The sequence below is a fragment of the Gadus macrocephalus genome, chromosome 16 (assembly GCF_031168955.1).
Source record: "Gadus macrocephalus chromosome 16, ASM3116895v1".
NCBI lineage: Eukaryota > Metazoa > Chordata > Actinopteri > Gadiformes > Gadidae > Gadus > Gadus macrocephalus.
The window spans coordinates 17,862,500-17,873,584 of NC_082397.1; the positions used below are offsets into that span (position 1 = coordinate 17,862,500).

Genomic DNA, 11,085 nt, shown 5'->3' on the forward strand with positions numbered 1-11,085 from the left:
TGAATATAATTTAAGAGTAACTCTGCTAATCGTAAATATTTAAACATCAGCCTATATGGACAACAGGGCTAAACTTTAAAGGAATCAATGTGGATGGTTCATGCTGCCACTATATAAGCATGAACTAGTGTCAGCAAAAGGAAAGACTAATTCATTAATTCATGTAGGAGGAGTTGTAAGGAGTTTTCATAAAATAATTCCGTAAGAAAAATTATTTATCCCGTATCCGACTGCCACTGTATTGCAGTCAATTCAGAACCAGAATGAAGAAACACATTTTTAAAACACTTTGCTGGAGAGAAGTAACCTTTCACAGAAGTAGAGGAGACCTTTGATTATACAGGCCTTGTGACATCAATCTCTCACGATTACCATCTGCCCCCTTCTTCCTCTTGGCAGCTCTGAAAGAATAAAACTGGACTGCAGTAAAATAATCATTTTTAATTTCAATATTAAAATACAAATTCAGCGAGATTTGATTTGTTTTAACATTTGAAATAGATGGGTCAATCGATCTCGTCTGTAAGTGCTAGGCATTGACATAAAACAAAATAAAATAAGTGGTGTTAATCAGCCCTCACAAACCGCTACGCTAGCCCACTTATAATGCCGTTTAATATATTTCTGAATGTTGCCAATTGCTGATGTAAATTTTACCAACGCAGATATTTTCCCAGACCAAATTAGCCTATAGTTCACTTATGTGAATCCTCATTCTTTTACTTTTTATTTGTAAGACAATGTGACTACATATGCATTACCTACATACACATCCATTGTATCAAGGTGCCCAACCACATGGCTCCAATTCAGGTTCAATTGTGGTTCTTTAATCTACCAAAGGAATCTGACAAGTTTTTTTTTTTTTTTTAATATCTAGTAGGCTTGAGCATTTTTAGAAAATATGCATTATTTAATTCAACAGGTTTCTACTGTTTTTAGTACTCTATGTCGAGCCTTGGAAAAAGACAAATCTGCAAGTCAGAGCAAGTCTTTTAGCAGACCTGGTGCGGCTCGGACCTGGCCAGGTACAGCCATCTAGTACGGGCCGGGTTTATTGCAATTTTTTTTGTAGATGTCAGGTTATTTTATGTTGATAAAGATTGGATGTACAAAATGATTATAATTGAGAGTATTGTTAAGGGAACAGGACAAAAAGAAGGTAAATAGCAATAATACTAGTAATAATAATAATAAAAATCCTTACAAAAACAATAGGGATCCAACCTGTTGGCTTGGACCCCTAAAAATGTTAGGGGCCCCTTCCGGACCCCAGCTTGGAGAAGGAAGTGACATCTGAAATGATTTATGCCAAAAGGACGATACAATCAGGATTCACTTGGATACACAGGATAAGTGAGATAAAACAATACAGTGCGCAATATAATTAAGGGTTGCATGTGAACTTTATATACCGACCCCATTCCTGTCTGCCATCCGGGTCTTTCACCACAGACAGCAACTGGGCCCCCAGACCCGGCCCTTCTCTCTTGCCCTCCCCTGGCCTGACCCTAGTGGGCCCCAGTCACCACCAGGCCCTCCTCCCCGGCCCCCCGTGGCCCCAACATGGCCTCGTTGGGAGTGGAGAGCTTCAAGGACTTTGTTTGTCCCTTTGAGGATGAGGGACTTTTAAGGGGGGGGGGGGGGGGGTCTTGCCCCTTGGATTCTATAGAGCTGATGTGTTACGTGTTTGTTATGTTTAATCATTATCCGTTCGGCCAGTTGTTCCCACATGCTTTTATTGGAATGTTCTACGTTGAATCCGTGGGTGGTCAATCAAAGTGGCAAGAGGGAGACGCTTTGCGCGGAGGTAAATGAGGGGATTTTGTGTTTGGAAGTTTATGGATGGAGAATCAGAGAGCAGATCTTCCGGGTATGGATTTTTGCATGCAGTCTTTATTTGGTGTAGGTTTCTAACAAACAGTGACTTTTGTATACACTGAATAAAACTGCATGTTGCATACTCCTGACTGGACATTCCTTTGTCACCGGCAACATCGTTACATTACAATGGCTGGGATCCTTGTTGGCGCATTTATGTACGTATATTTGAAACCATTCCTGAAATATATATTTATGTGTGCATAAATAATGCAAGAAAGCTATCAAAAGTAGGCTCAACTTAAATATAAAATCCACATCAGCCACCTCAAAACTCTCTTCTTGCCTGTAATTTGGTTGCCACTCCAAGGTGGGTGTTCGTGAACAAGAAAGGATACCAGGAGAAAGACGAGTCAATTCTGAGCTCTGTTGTGTGTAAGATGTAAGGGGTCTCAGTCACGAACACGACTGAGTCAGGGCTGATGGTTTGGGGTCCTGAAGACTATGCTATTCCACCCAAGGTGAAGAATACAATCAACATTATGATCATAGGCTACCAGTGCATGTTCTGACAGAGTTCCTTGTGGGAGTAGATCTGCTTTATGTTTGCTTTTCGTTCTCATGGGTCGCACCTTCTTGTGACCGATTTCATAGAGATACCGAATCAGAAGCTTGGATTGTGTGCTGAGGTAGGGATATTTGTGGGTGAATGCTGGGTATGTATGAAAGTAATCCCGGGCCACAACGTGTAGATCATGATGTGCATGACAATACTCATGGGGAATTTGACAATATCCATAGGCCTATATATTACGATCACAACAACATGATACTGTCAAACTGAACTTCCTATGGTATTTCTACGTAAGGTCCCATATGGATCACTATTCCATCACTGTATCTTGTTTCCCACTGCCTCGTCAGTAAATCACAAATATATGGCCTGTTAAGCTGTCAAGCTGAGACTGTTCCTGTGATTAAGGGCTAAACAAATAAAATGTAATTGAATTGAATTGGAGTCTGTCCTCGGCAACCTGGCTTGGTTTGATGGTGGGCTGCTGTTATGTGATAGCATTTTGTTTGGCCCGCTGTCAGAAACACTTATAGGCCGTCAATTAGTTGATAGTTATTTCCGTTCAACGTTACTTCGGTGACAGGCAGTGAAACGGAAGTACAGTAGTTCTCAACTGTTGTGACACAGCTTCAGGCACAAGGCTCTCCAAATGATACAATGCATTGAAAAAAGCCTGACACAATGAAAGGTCCCCGAATGTGTCGGTGAACTGTGTTTGCTGCCAGAGTCCCACATTGCTCACCAGCCACTGTACAACTGATGACAACTGCAAGAAAAGACAGATCGCTTTGTATTTGTATGGCGGCTGATTTGTACGTATGTTTTATATATCTGTATATGGATGGATGGATGCTTGCTATTATCTGAATGTGTGTGTTTTTCTAAAAGTTTTCGACTGTCTACTACCGTCTTCAACTGCTCAGATTGCATTAGCTGCATGAACCGATATGTGTGTGGCCAGTTCTCCCAGTGGAGGCATGTGAACTGGTTGTGGGTTTTTTCTTTTCTCTAGGAGTCATGAGTGGCAGATGCCGGAAAGATGCACTCTTACGGGACCTGTGAAATATATGCTTGGTGTCCCGTTGAGAATAAATTTGATAGTAAGAAGTAAGAATTTGCATGGACACGTGCAAATCATGCAAGAGAGAGATTATTGCAGGTTTATGTTACCTATATAACCCAGTTAACCTAATAACCTGGTGTTTATTATTGAAGATAAACACTTCCAAGTAGAGAGTTAGAGGTGATGTATGTAGCTGTATAAAGGTAAATGATTGAAATGCTGATGAAAGTCACTACAGGGCGATTCACATATGTATGTTGTGACAAAGTGTACGGCCCATGGGCTGTACATTTTTGGTTCTCCCCTCTAATGGCTAAAAAGTGTATTACAGTATCCCTACCCCCAACTATGAGCAGGAGATCTTCCCACTTGTGTTTCTCCACAATTAAACTACACATTCCCACTTTAAGGTCCACAACGTCGTCATGTACTTCAGATTTTATTTGTATGTTTGAATTGTCTAGCCTCCTCTCTTCACAGAAAGCATATTTTAACAAATGCTTAGAACTTCACAATATAAAGAATATCAAGAATTTCATCCAATTTAGCCATTTTGATTTAACAAAGTGAGTCATATCGCCTCCCCAATGCAAGACAAGAGAAGTGACATCAAGTGTACCAACCCTGGTCCGTTCCTGTTTAACTCAATCTTTACAGATCCAACGTCCTTGAATCCCCAGACAATTCATATCTAAGGAAATGTAATTTTGGCTTAGAGCACGACCTCTACTGTCCCATATTTGTCATGTGTTTACCTATCACATGATTAGAAATTACCTCTCTTCATGCATAGTTGGGGAAAATGTGTAACTTTTTGACAATGTGGCTTCAAAATCGAAACACAAAAAAGGAAACAAATATTGAAATTTGATTTGTGATTTTTTTCATTTCATCCTTTTTTATCCTAAGGCGGCATAAACGGTATCACGATCGAGTGGAACTGTGACCTTGAAAAAGGCTATTCCAACTGCCATCCCAAATATGACTTCACACGCCTGGACCTCTCCATCTTAAAATCTCCATCTGTCACAGCGGGATTCAACAAGGACACACCCAGTATTTCCGAAATGACGCTGGGGAACGAAGCAGAGTGCTGTACAAAGTCTACAAGCTATTTGGGCTGTTACATAATGATTCATTTGGAACTGAAATTTGATCTTGTTTTCTCGACAGGCTGGGCAATTTAGTACAATCCCGACAATGATAAACATAGCCTCTGACCTGGGTATGATTTTTTATTTTTAAGTATTACCTATTGAGATAAAAAATATGTTTTTAAACATTTAACTATTTATTGTTCATGCCTAAAGGACTTTTCTCAGTTACCAAATTGCTCATGGGTCCTATTCTAGGCTAGGGCTTCAAAGAAAGTAAATAAAGTAATGGGGCTGTTTCCACTGCATTTTCTGATTAAGTTTCCTTCAGAATCAGGGAATAGTTAGGGGGGTTTAAATTCCAGTTTTTAGGTTGTTGGTCTTAAAGCCGAAAGTAAATGCAACATAGGTTAAGGTTTCCATGATATCATAGTTCTTTGTTCATGTTGTCCTCTTTCACAGTCACACATCATCTGTGACCTCCTTCTCAACCTACTATTAAATAGCCAGATTTACAGGAAGAGGAAATGTGAACGAACAGGAGGGTAGGGTAACGGAGAAATGCAATAACAATCACATTCTAGCACAATGTGCCACAAACGGATCTGAACGGATCTGAATTCATAATTCGTGCTCATAATTCGTGCTCTTCTTCCGACAGCAGTGACATAGAAATGCATTCATAGAGCGCTTTTTGGACCAGACTTGGAGACTCAAAGCGCTTTACAATAATGGTTCATACACAGATTCACCCATTCATGCATCAACATAGGAGTGTCAGCCACGGAAGGCAGCAGCCAGCAAACTTCTGGTTGCCCGGCATCCAGCATTACCTCATGACAAATAACCAATCATGTTAATGTGAAAGAGAACAATCATTAAAGGCTAAAATATCAGATGATGAATTTTGTGTTTTGCGAGAGGGATTATTAAATAAATGTTTTGATATATGCATAAGATTAATACATCAATGTTTTGGATTCATTTGTTTTTGAGGTGGTTTCCCTCTTCAAGTTTTCTTTTCTGAAAATAACATTCAAAGTAAATAAAGTACATCTCATCAACTGCATGGGCTATAATATATAATATTGGTACCACAAGAAATATAACACCTGTGAGATTGCTGCGCAAGTAAATTAAAAAGTGTGGATACTACTTGTTTAGAGTGAACAAAGCTAGAACACAGCATAAATGGAAGATTTAATTTCCACCTGAAATATGTGTCATGTTTTTTTTACATGACATATTTCATGTTTTTTAAGTGATATCCACCCAGTGCATTATCAGTTAGTAGCCAATATTCCATTGGACCAAAGCATAATATTTCAGTGCCTGGATCAATATTTGACGCAGATAAAGTCAAGTTTTTAGTGAAGTTAGAGGGAGGTTTGTTTTGGCAAAATATATAAATCAATAAATCCAATACAAAATAACAATATAAACTTGATGAGACACAAACAGGTCGATGTTTTGAGAATCCATTTTACAATTTTGACGCTTGACCCCTCTATTGAAAGGTCAGGGCAAATATAACTGAATGACATCGGGCCAAACAATGCAATTGCACCAAATGGCTACCAGATGGCAACGAATAACATGTGTTCTTGTTGAAGGGAATTTACATTTACCTATAGTCTCCCAGGCAGCACCTGTGGGTGACTCAAGCCCCCAGGAACAGTGCATACTTCGCCGGCGGTGGAAACGCGAGCCGTAACTGAGCTGGGCTATACAGCACCTTCATTACTGGGCTGAGGCGTGCTGGGCTGAGGCGTACCCGGCAGTGGAAATGTTCCATGATTGTTGATTGTCCAATCGCATGGGTGAATGCACGCTGCAATACGCGCTCATTTGAATAAAGTCAACTGAAGTACAATTTTTGTCCTACACTTTTAAAGCAGCGTACTCACTGAAAAGTGAGGTTGTGTTCCAGATGCCTCGCAAACCATCCGTACTACTGTAGTTGCAAGTGGGGAAATCTCCCAGTGTTCTTGCGGCATTACACGGAGGAACACCCCCTTTTGGTCTGTCCCACTCGGAATTCGGAGAGTACACCGAGTTCAGGTAAACAAATAAAAAAATGGCTGTGTCCGTAAAGCTGTGTCCATTTTATATTGATTTTAAATGCTCCTACACACTTGATTACAGTGCTTCTTTATTCCAGCCATCAATTTATGCATTGCACGGTCTTGCTGTGCGTGCAATATAATGTAAAGTTGTGTTGTTTTTTTTCGAGCTGGTTTGCTAAAGAGGCTAATGTAGCCAACAATAACAATGACTAGCCAATGACATGACACAATAACAATGACCATCGGGAACGCTATAAGTGCTACAAGCCAGGAAATTACGTCACAGGAGCAACTTGTGCGTGTTGTGTATGAGGCATCTGGAACACACTATGAGTACAGACACACACACAGACAGATATATTAAGTACTCACCGAATGTTTTTTGTCCAATCAGATGGCCAAACGCACGATATGAAACGGTACGAAAAAAATTAACTCAAAGTTGGCATGGGTTATAACTATTGGGATAAGATTTTCCTAAAATTCTAAATAGTGGGGTCTCTTTAAACATGGCTTCTTTTGTTTTTCACGTTTGGTCGCCAGGGAATACAAGCTCCTTTGATTGGGTGAAAAGGTTGTCGATCTCTGAAGAGTACCTGCCCTGGCTCTTCAGGTGCACAAATCATAGGTGCATAAAAAAATTTAGAGTGCCAGGCATTTTTTAAAGGAAAAAAACACATTTGAGACTGTTCAAATATTTTGATCTGGGTGTGTGAACGTGTATAACACCATATCCATTGTAGCAACTGTAGCAAAAATGTGAACGTATGAGTTTCTAAATGTGCGACACATGTGACACAACAATAGGTTGTTGTGGTTGTGGGAGAGAAAAAGCAAAAGCATTTTTCTCTGTGACTTCAAATTCACCCTTTCATTTTTTACCACTAAATATCCAACTGCCACAGGTGCTCAGTTGTTTTGAGTTAAAAAATAATAATAAAAATCAAATACAAAGTGTTTGGTGGGGCCCGCCAGTACAGCGCTGTCAAAAATCGACCTTTGGCGCGATTACAATCTAGCAATGCTTTCTCAAAACAGAAATTGTGGCTTTTGAGCAGGCCTACAGTCCCATTCAGCAACTTCATGATTGTAACTTTTCTATTATACATACAATCGCGTCAAACTTCAAAGGGCTTCTACTCCCAAGCTAATACCAATGGTTAAATGTTTACAGAATAAATTACTCAATACAATTCATGAATGTATCAAGGAACCACTTCAATTGATACTTGGCTATTTGATGCTGTCGTAGACAATGTGACATCGCTTGGGAAGTACCTTCTGGCCCCTTTTACACTATATAGGCCGATACATGCTACTCAATTCTACACACTTTTCCAAAATACTTTAAAATACTGTTGTCTGAATGAGGCTTCTACACTATTTGAGGTTATATACTTAATGTATTCATTTTACAAAATGTGTAAATAATCGTTGCAAATCATCTTGATTGAAAGGTTTCAAACACAGCAGTTGGGGACTGCAGGCCCGTATCTTTGAGGTTGTTGGACCAATTAAAGGACAGTCAACATGTCAACATGCTCGGGGATATTAAAAGAAAGCACACTCTAAAAGTTCCTCAAGGAAATAAAAAGACAAAATCAAAACAAGATCTGTAGCCTTTGTTGTATTGTTGCAGGCTGGGAGGAATGTTGTCCCACCAGTTGGACAACAAAACACCCTTCAAAGAAAAACAGTCATGTAATTACTGGAAGAAATCTGAGGCGCATGGAGGAAATACAGACAAAGGCTGAGCTCCCGGAAAAAGTATATATGTGCTATACTTCCAAATATGCATATGATGCTGGCGTATTTTACATAAGTAGCCATTAGTAGAAACTCTACACAGCATAGCATATACCATATTATCTGTAACCATTAGGGAATTCACAGTAAGTTTCAGCAACTGCGTAACCATGTAGTGAAACAGCAGAACAAAAAGTAAAACAAACCCTGAATGGTATGACAGACTCAAAGAGAAGTGGACCAACCGGCTTCGGCTGGACGTGCGGTGTGGCAGCATAAAAGCAGGTCTGGCTGTAGATCTGCTATCCACTTCGTCCAGAAGCAACATGAAGGTCTTCCTGCTAGCACTGTTGGTCGTACTGATGTGTAGCACCCAGGGTAGGTCATTTCTTCTGGATTCCTTTCTGACTAAATGTCCTGTCACATTTGTATCACGTTATCTTTAGTGAGTTCATGGAGGCTTCATCTGTTCTTCCCTCATGATCTGTTAAATCGTTGGATTATTGCAATTATCTGGATGGTTGTGTCATACCCGAAAAAATGAATTATTTTCGCTGTTTACTTTCCATAATTTGTGTATTTAGATGTCACCTTGGCAGAAAGAGCAACACATGGTAACTAGCAACCTTTTCATATTTTTCCTTTCCTTAGTGCACACACTCAGATGTTTCGTCTGTGAGGGAGAGGAGGGCTGCGCCACCGCCACAGAATGTCTCAACCAAGAGAAATTCTGCAAGATGTCTTTCACAGGTGAATAGACTATGTATACCTTTACAAAGGTATTCTTTTGCTTTCCTTTTTTCCTTTCGGAAGAGAGAAGAAAATCAAAACATACACACATGGAGCGCTACATGTGAATGTTAATTTTTCTCTCCTTGTTGAAACAGAGACTTCCGTGTCCAGAAGCTGTGCGTCTGAGTGCAAGATTGACGAGAACCAGGACTGTTGCATTGAAGACGAATGCAACCACTAGAGTCCTCTCCAACCACCACGCTTTTTAATCAAAGGAATCATTAAAAAACGTTATGCAATGTAACATTATATACCATATGGGCTAGGTCACTTGGTAATCAGAGAGCAGATATTCTTCATTTGTTTCTTCGTTAGTTTGATTGGTCCAGTTTTTCTTGGAAATATGCTATAATGCATTAAACTAGTGCAATTTTAATCAAACAAGATGTTGCCTTTTTTTTCGGTATTTCAATTGACACACACACACACAAGCACACACACACACACTCACACACACACACAAAATTAACAACACTACGGTAAGAAAATATTTAGATTGTCTTTCGGGGGATGTAATGATGAAATGCAAGTACAAAAAGGTAACAAAGCAAATATATTTTTTTACTGTAATTCAGTAAAATGTTCAGTTGAACTGACTGCTTAAAATGCTTTTCGTAGGCCAACAAAAAAAAAAAAATAAGAATTTAAATGAGGTGAAACAGATCTACATGTAAATCAGTATGTATCCCACCTCCAATCCTGATCAGCCCAAAGGACCATATCTACAACACAGTAGAGCTCACCGAGTCCTCTTTTATCCTCTGACACATGATTGAAGTGTTTTGCCAGTTGAGTTTGAACAGGTGAGAAGTGAGTTAGACTTAGTGGTAATTAGTTGTTGCGTTCTGAAGGCCAGTGTGATCCAGGTGAACCAAGTGTGCTAAATGATGAGATTTGTGCTTAGAGTTTAGCAAAAATTTGAAATCAGTGGAATTGTGCTTAGAGTTTAGCAGAGTTTAGAGTCTTGTATTTGATAAATGAGCTTCAAGTTTTCAGAATTGTGTGCATTGTTCCATTTTCAGAAAAACTAATAGCTCATGCCATATTCTAATTGTTCCACTTTTTGAACCGACTATGATGCTTGAAAAACATGATGAATAGACGCTTAGATTTCCAAAAATGTAACTTTAACTCTAATGGAGTGTCACCCTACATGACATATCTTTTTGGGATAAAAAGCGATCTGATAATAAGTACCTAAAAAATTACATACCTGGACTTGTGTGGATGTCAACCAACAATATGAGAGGGAGGGAGAGGGAGAGAGAGAGAGAGAGAGAGAGAGAGAGAGAGAGAGAGAGAGAGAGAGAGAGAGAGAGAGAGAGAGAGAGAGAGAGAGAGAGAGAGAGAGAGAGAGAGAGCTTTATATAGATAAAATAAAGTCAGTCCTGATCAGATGAGTGTTGCTCCACCTTACATATAGCCAGAGCACGCTGTGAGGCACATGCAGTAGGTCAGACTGTACTCAGAGTCACAGATATAGGTCAGGAGGGTTGCTAATCCCCCTGGCCACAAAGTGTAGGTGTGTGACATGTGCTCGAACAAAGTCAAGATAACTGTGTGTCTTAACACACACGCACGCACACACACACACGCAAACACACACACACACACACAATTATGTTGGCACAATATATGTCATTGTGCCACACCTTTCAATTGTTGATGTTAATGTTTCTCTACCTTGACTCTTTTGGATTGCAGGGTCTGATAAGGTTCTCTATATTGAATAAACCGCATGTGTGTTTGTGTGTGTGTGTGTGTGTGTGTGTGAGTGTGTGTGTGTGTGTGCGTGCGTGCGTGCGTGCGTGTGTGTGTGTGTTTCACACTTGGCTCACATGGTGAACTTGATTTGCTCTCTGGCGGCCGGGTCAAAAGAAGATTGGTTGTGCTCTTTAATCTACATCACACCTTGGGGTTGACCAAAAA

The 11,085-nt window shown here is 39.9% G+C and overlaps 1 protein-coding gene across 1 annotated transcript; it reads left to right on the forward strand.

Annotated features, from left to right (window-relative positions):
* Window positions 1-8,582: 8,582 nt before the first annotated feature.
* ly6d (lymphocyte antigen 6 family member D) lies at window positions 8,583-9,540 on the forward strand. Its single transcript, XM_060075685.1, has 3 exons — window positions 8,583-8,742; window positions 9,016-9,114; window positions 9,252-9,540. Exons 1-3 carry the CDS (start codon window positions 8,691-8,693, stop codon window positions 9,335-9,337), a joined length of 237 nt encoding a protein of 78 aa, XP_059931668.1. The 5' UTR covers window positions 8,583-8,690; the 3' UTR covers window positions 9,338-9,540.
* Window positions 9,541-11,085: the final 1,545 nt, after the last annotated feature.

Coding starts and splice junctions, on each gene's coding strand:
- ly6d (XM_060075685.1), top strand. CDS start 8,691: ATGAAGGTCTTCCTGCTAGCACTGTTGGTCGTACTGATGTGTAGCACC. Junction 8,743..9,015: donor ACTGATGTGTAGCACCCAGG/GTAGGTCATTTC, acceptor TCCTTTCCTTAG/TGCACACACTCAGATGTTTC. Junction 9,115..9,251: donor CTGCAAGATGTCTTTCACAG/GTGAATAGACTA, acceptor TTGTTGAAACAG/AGACTTCCGTGTCCAGAAGC.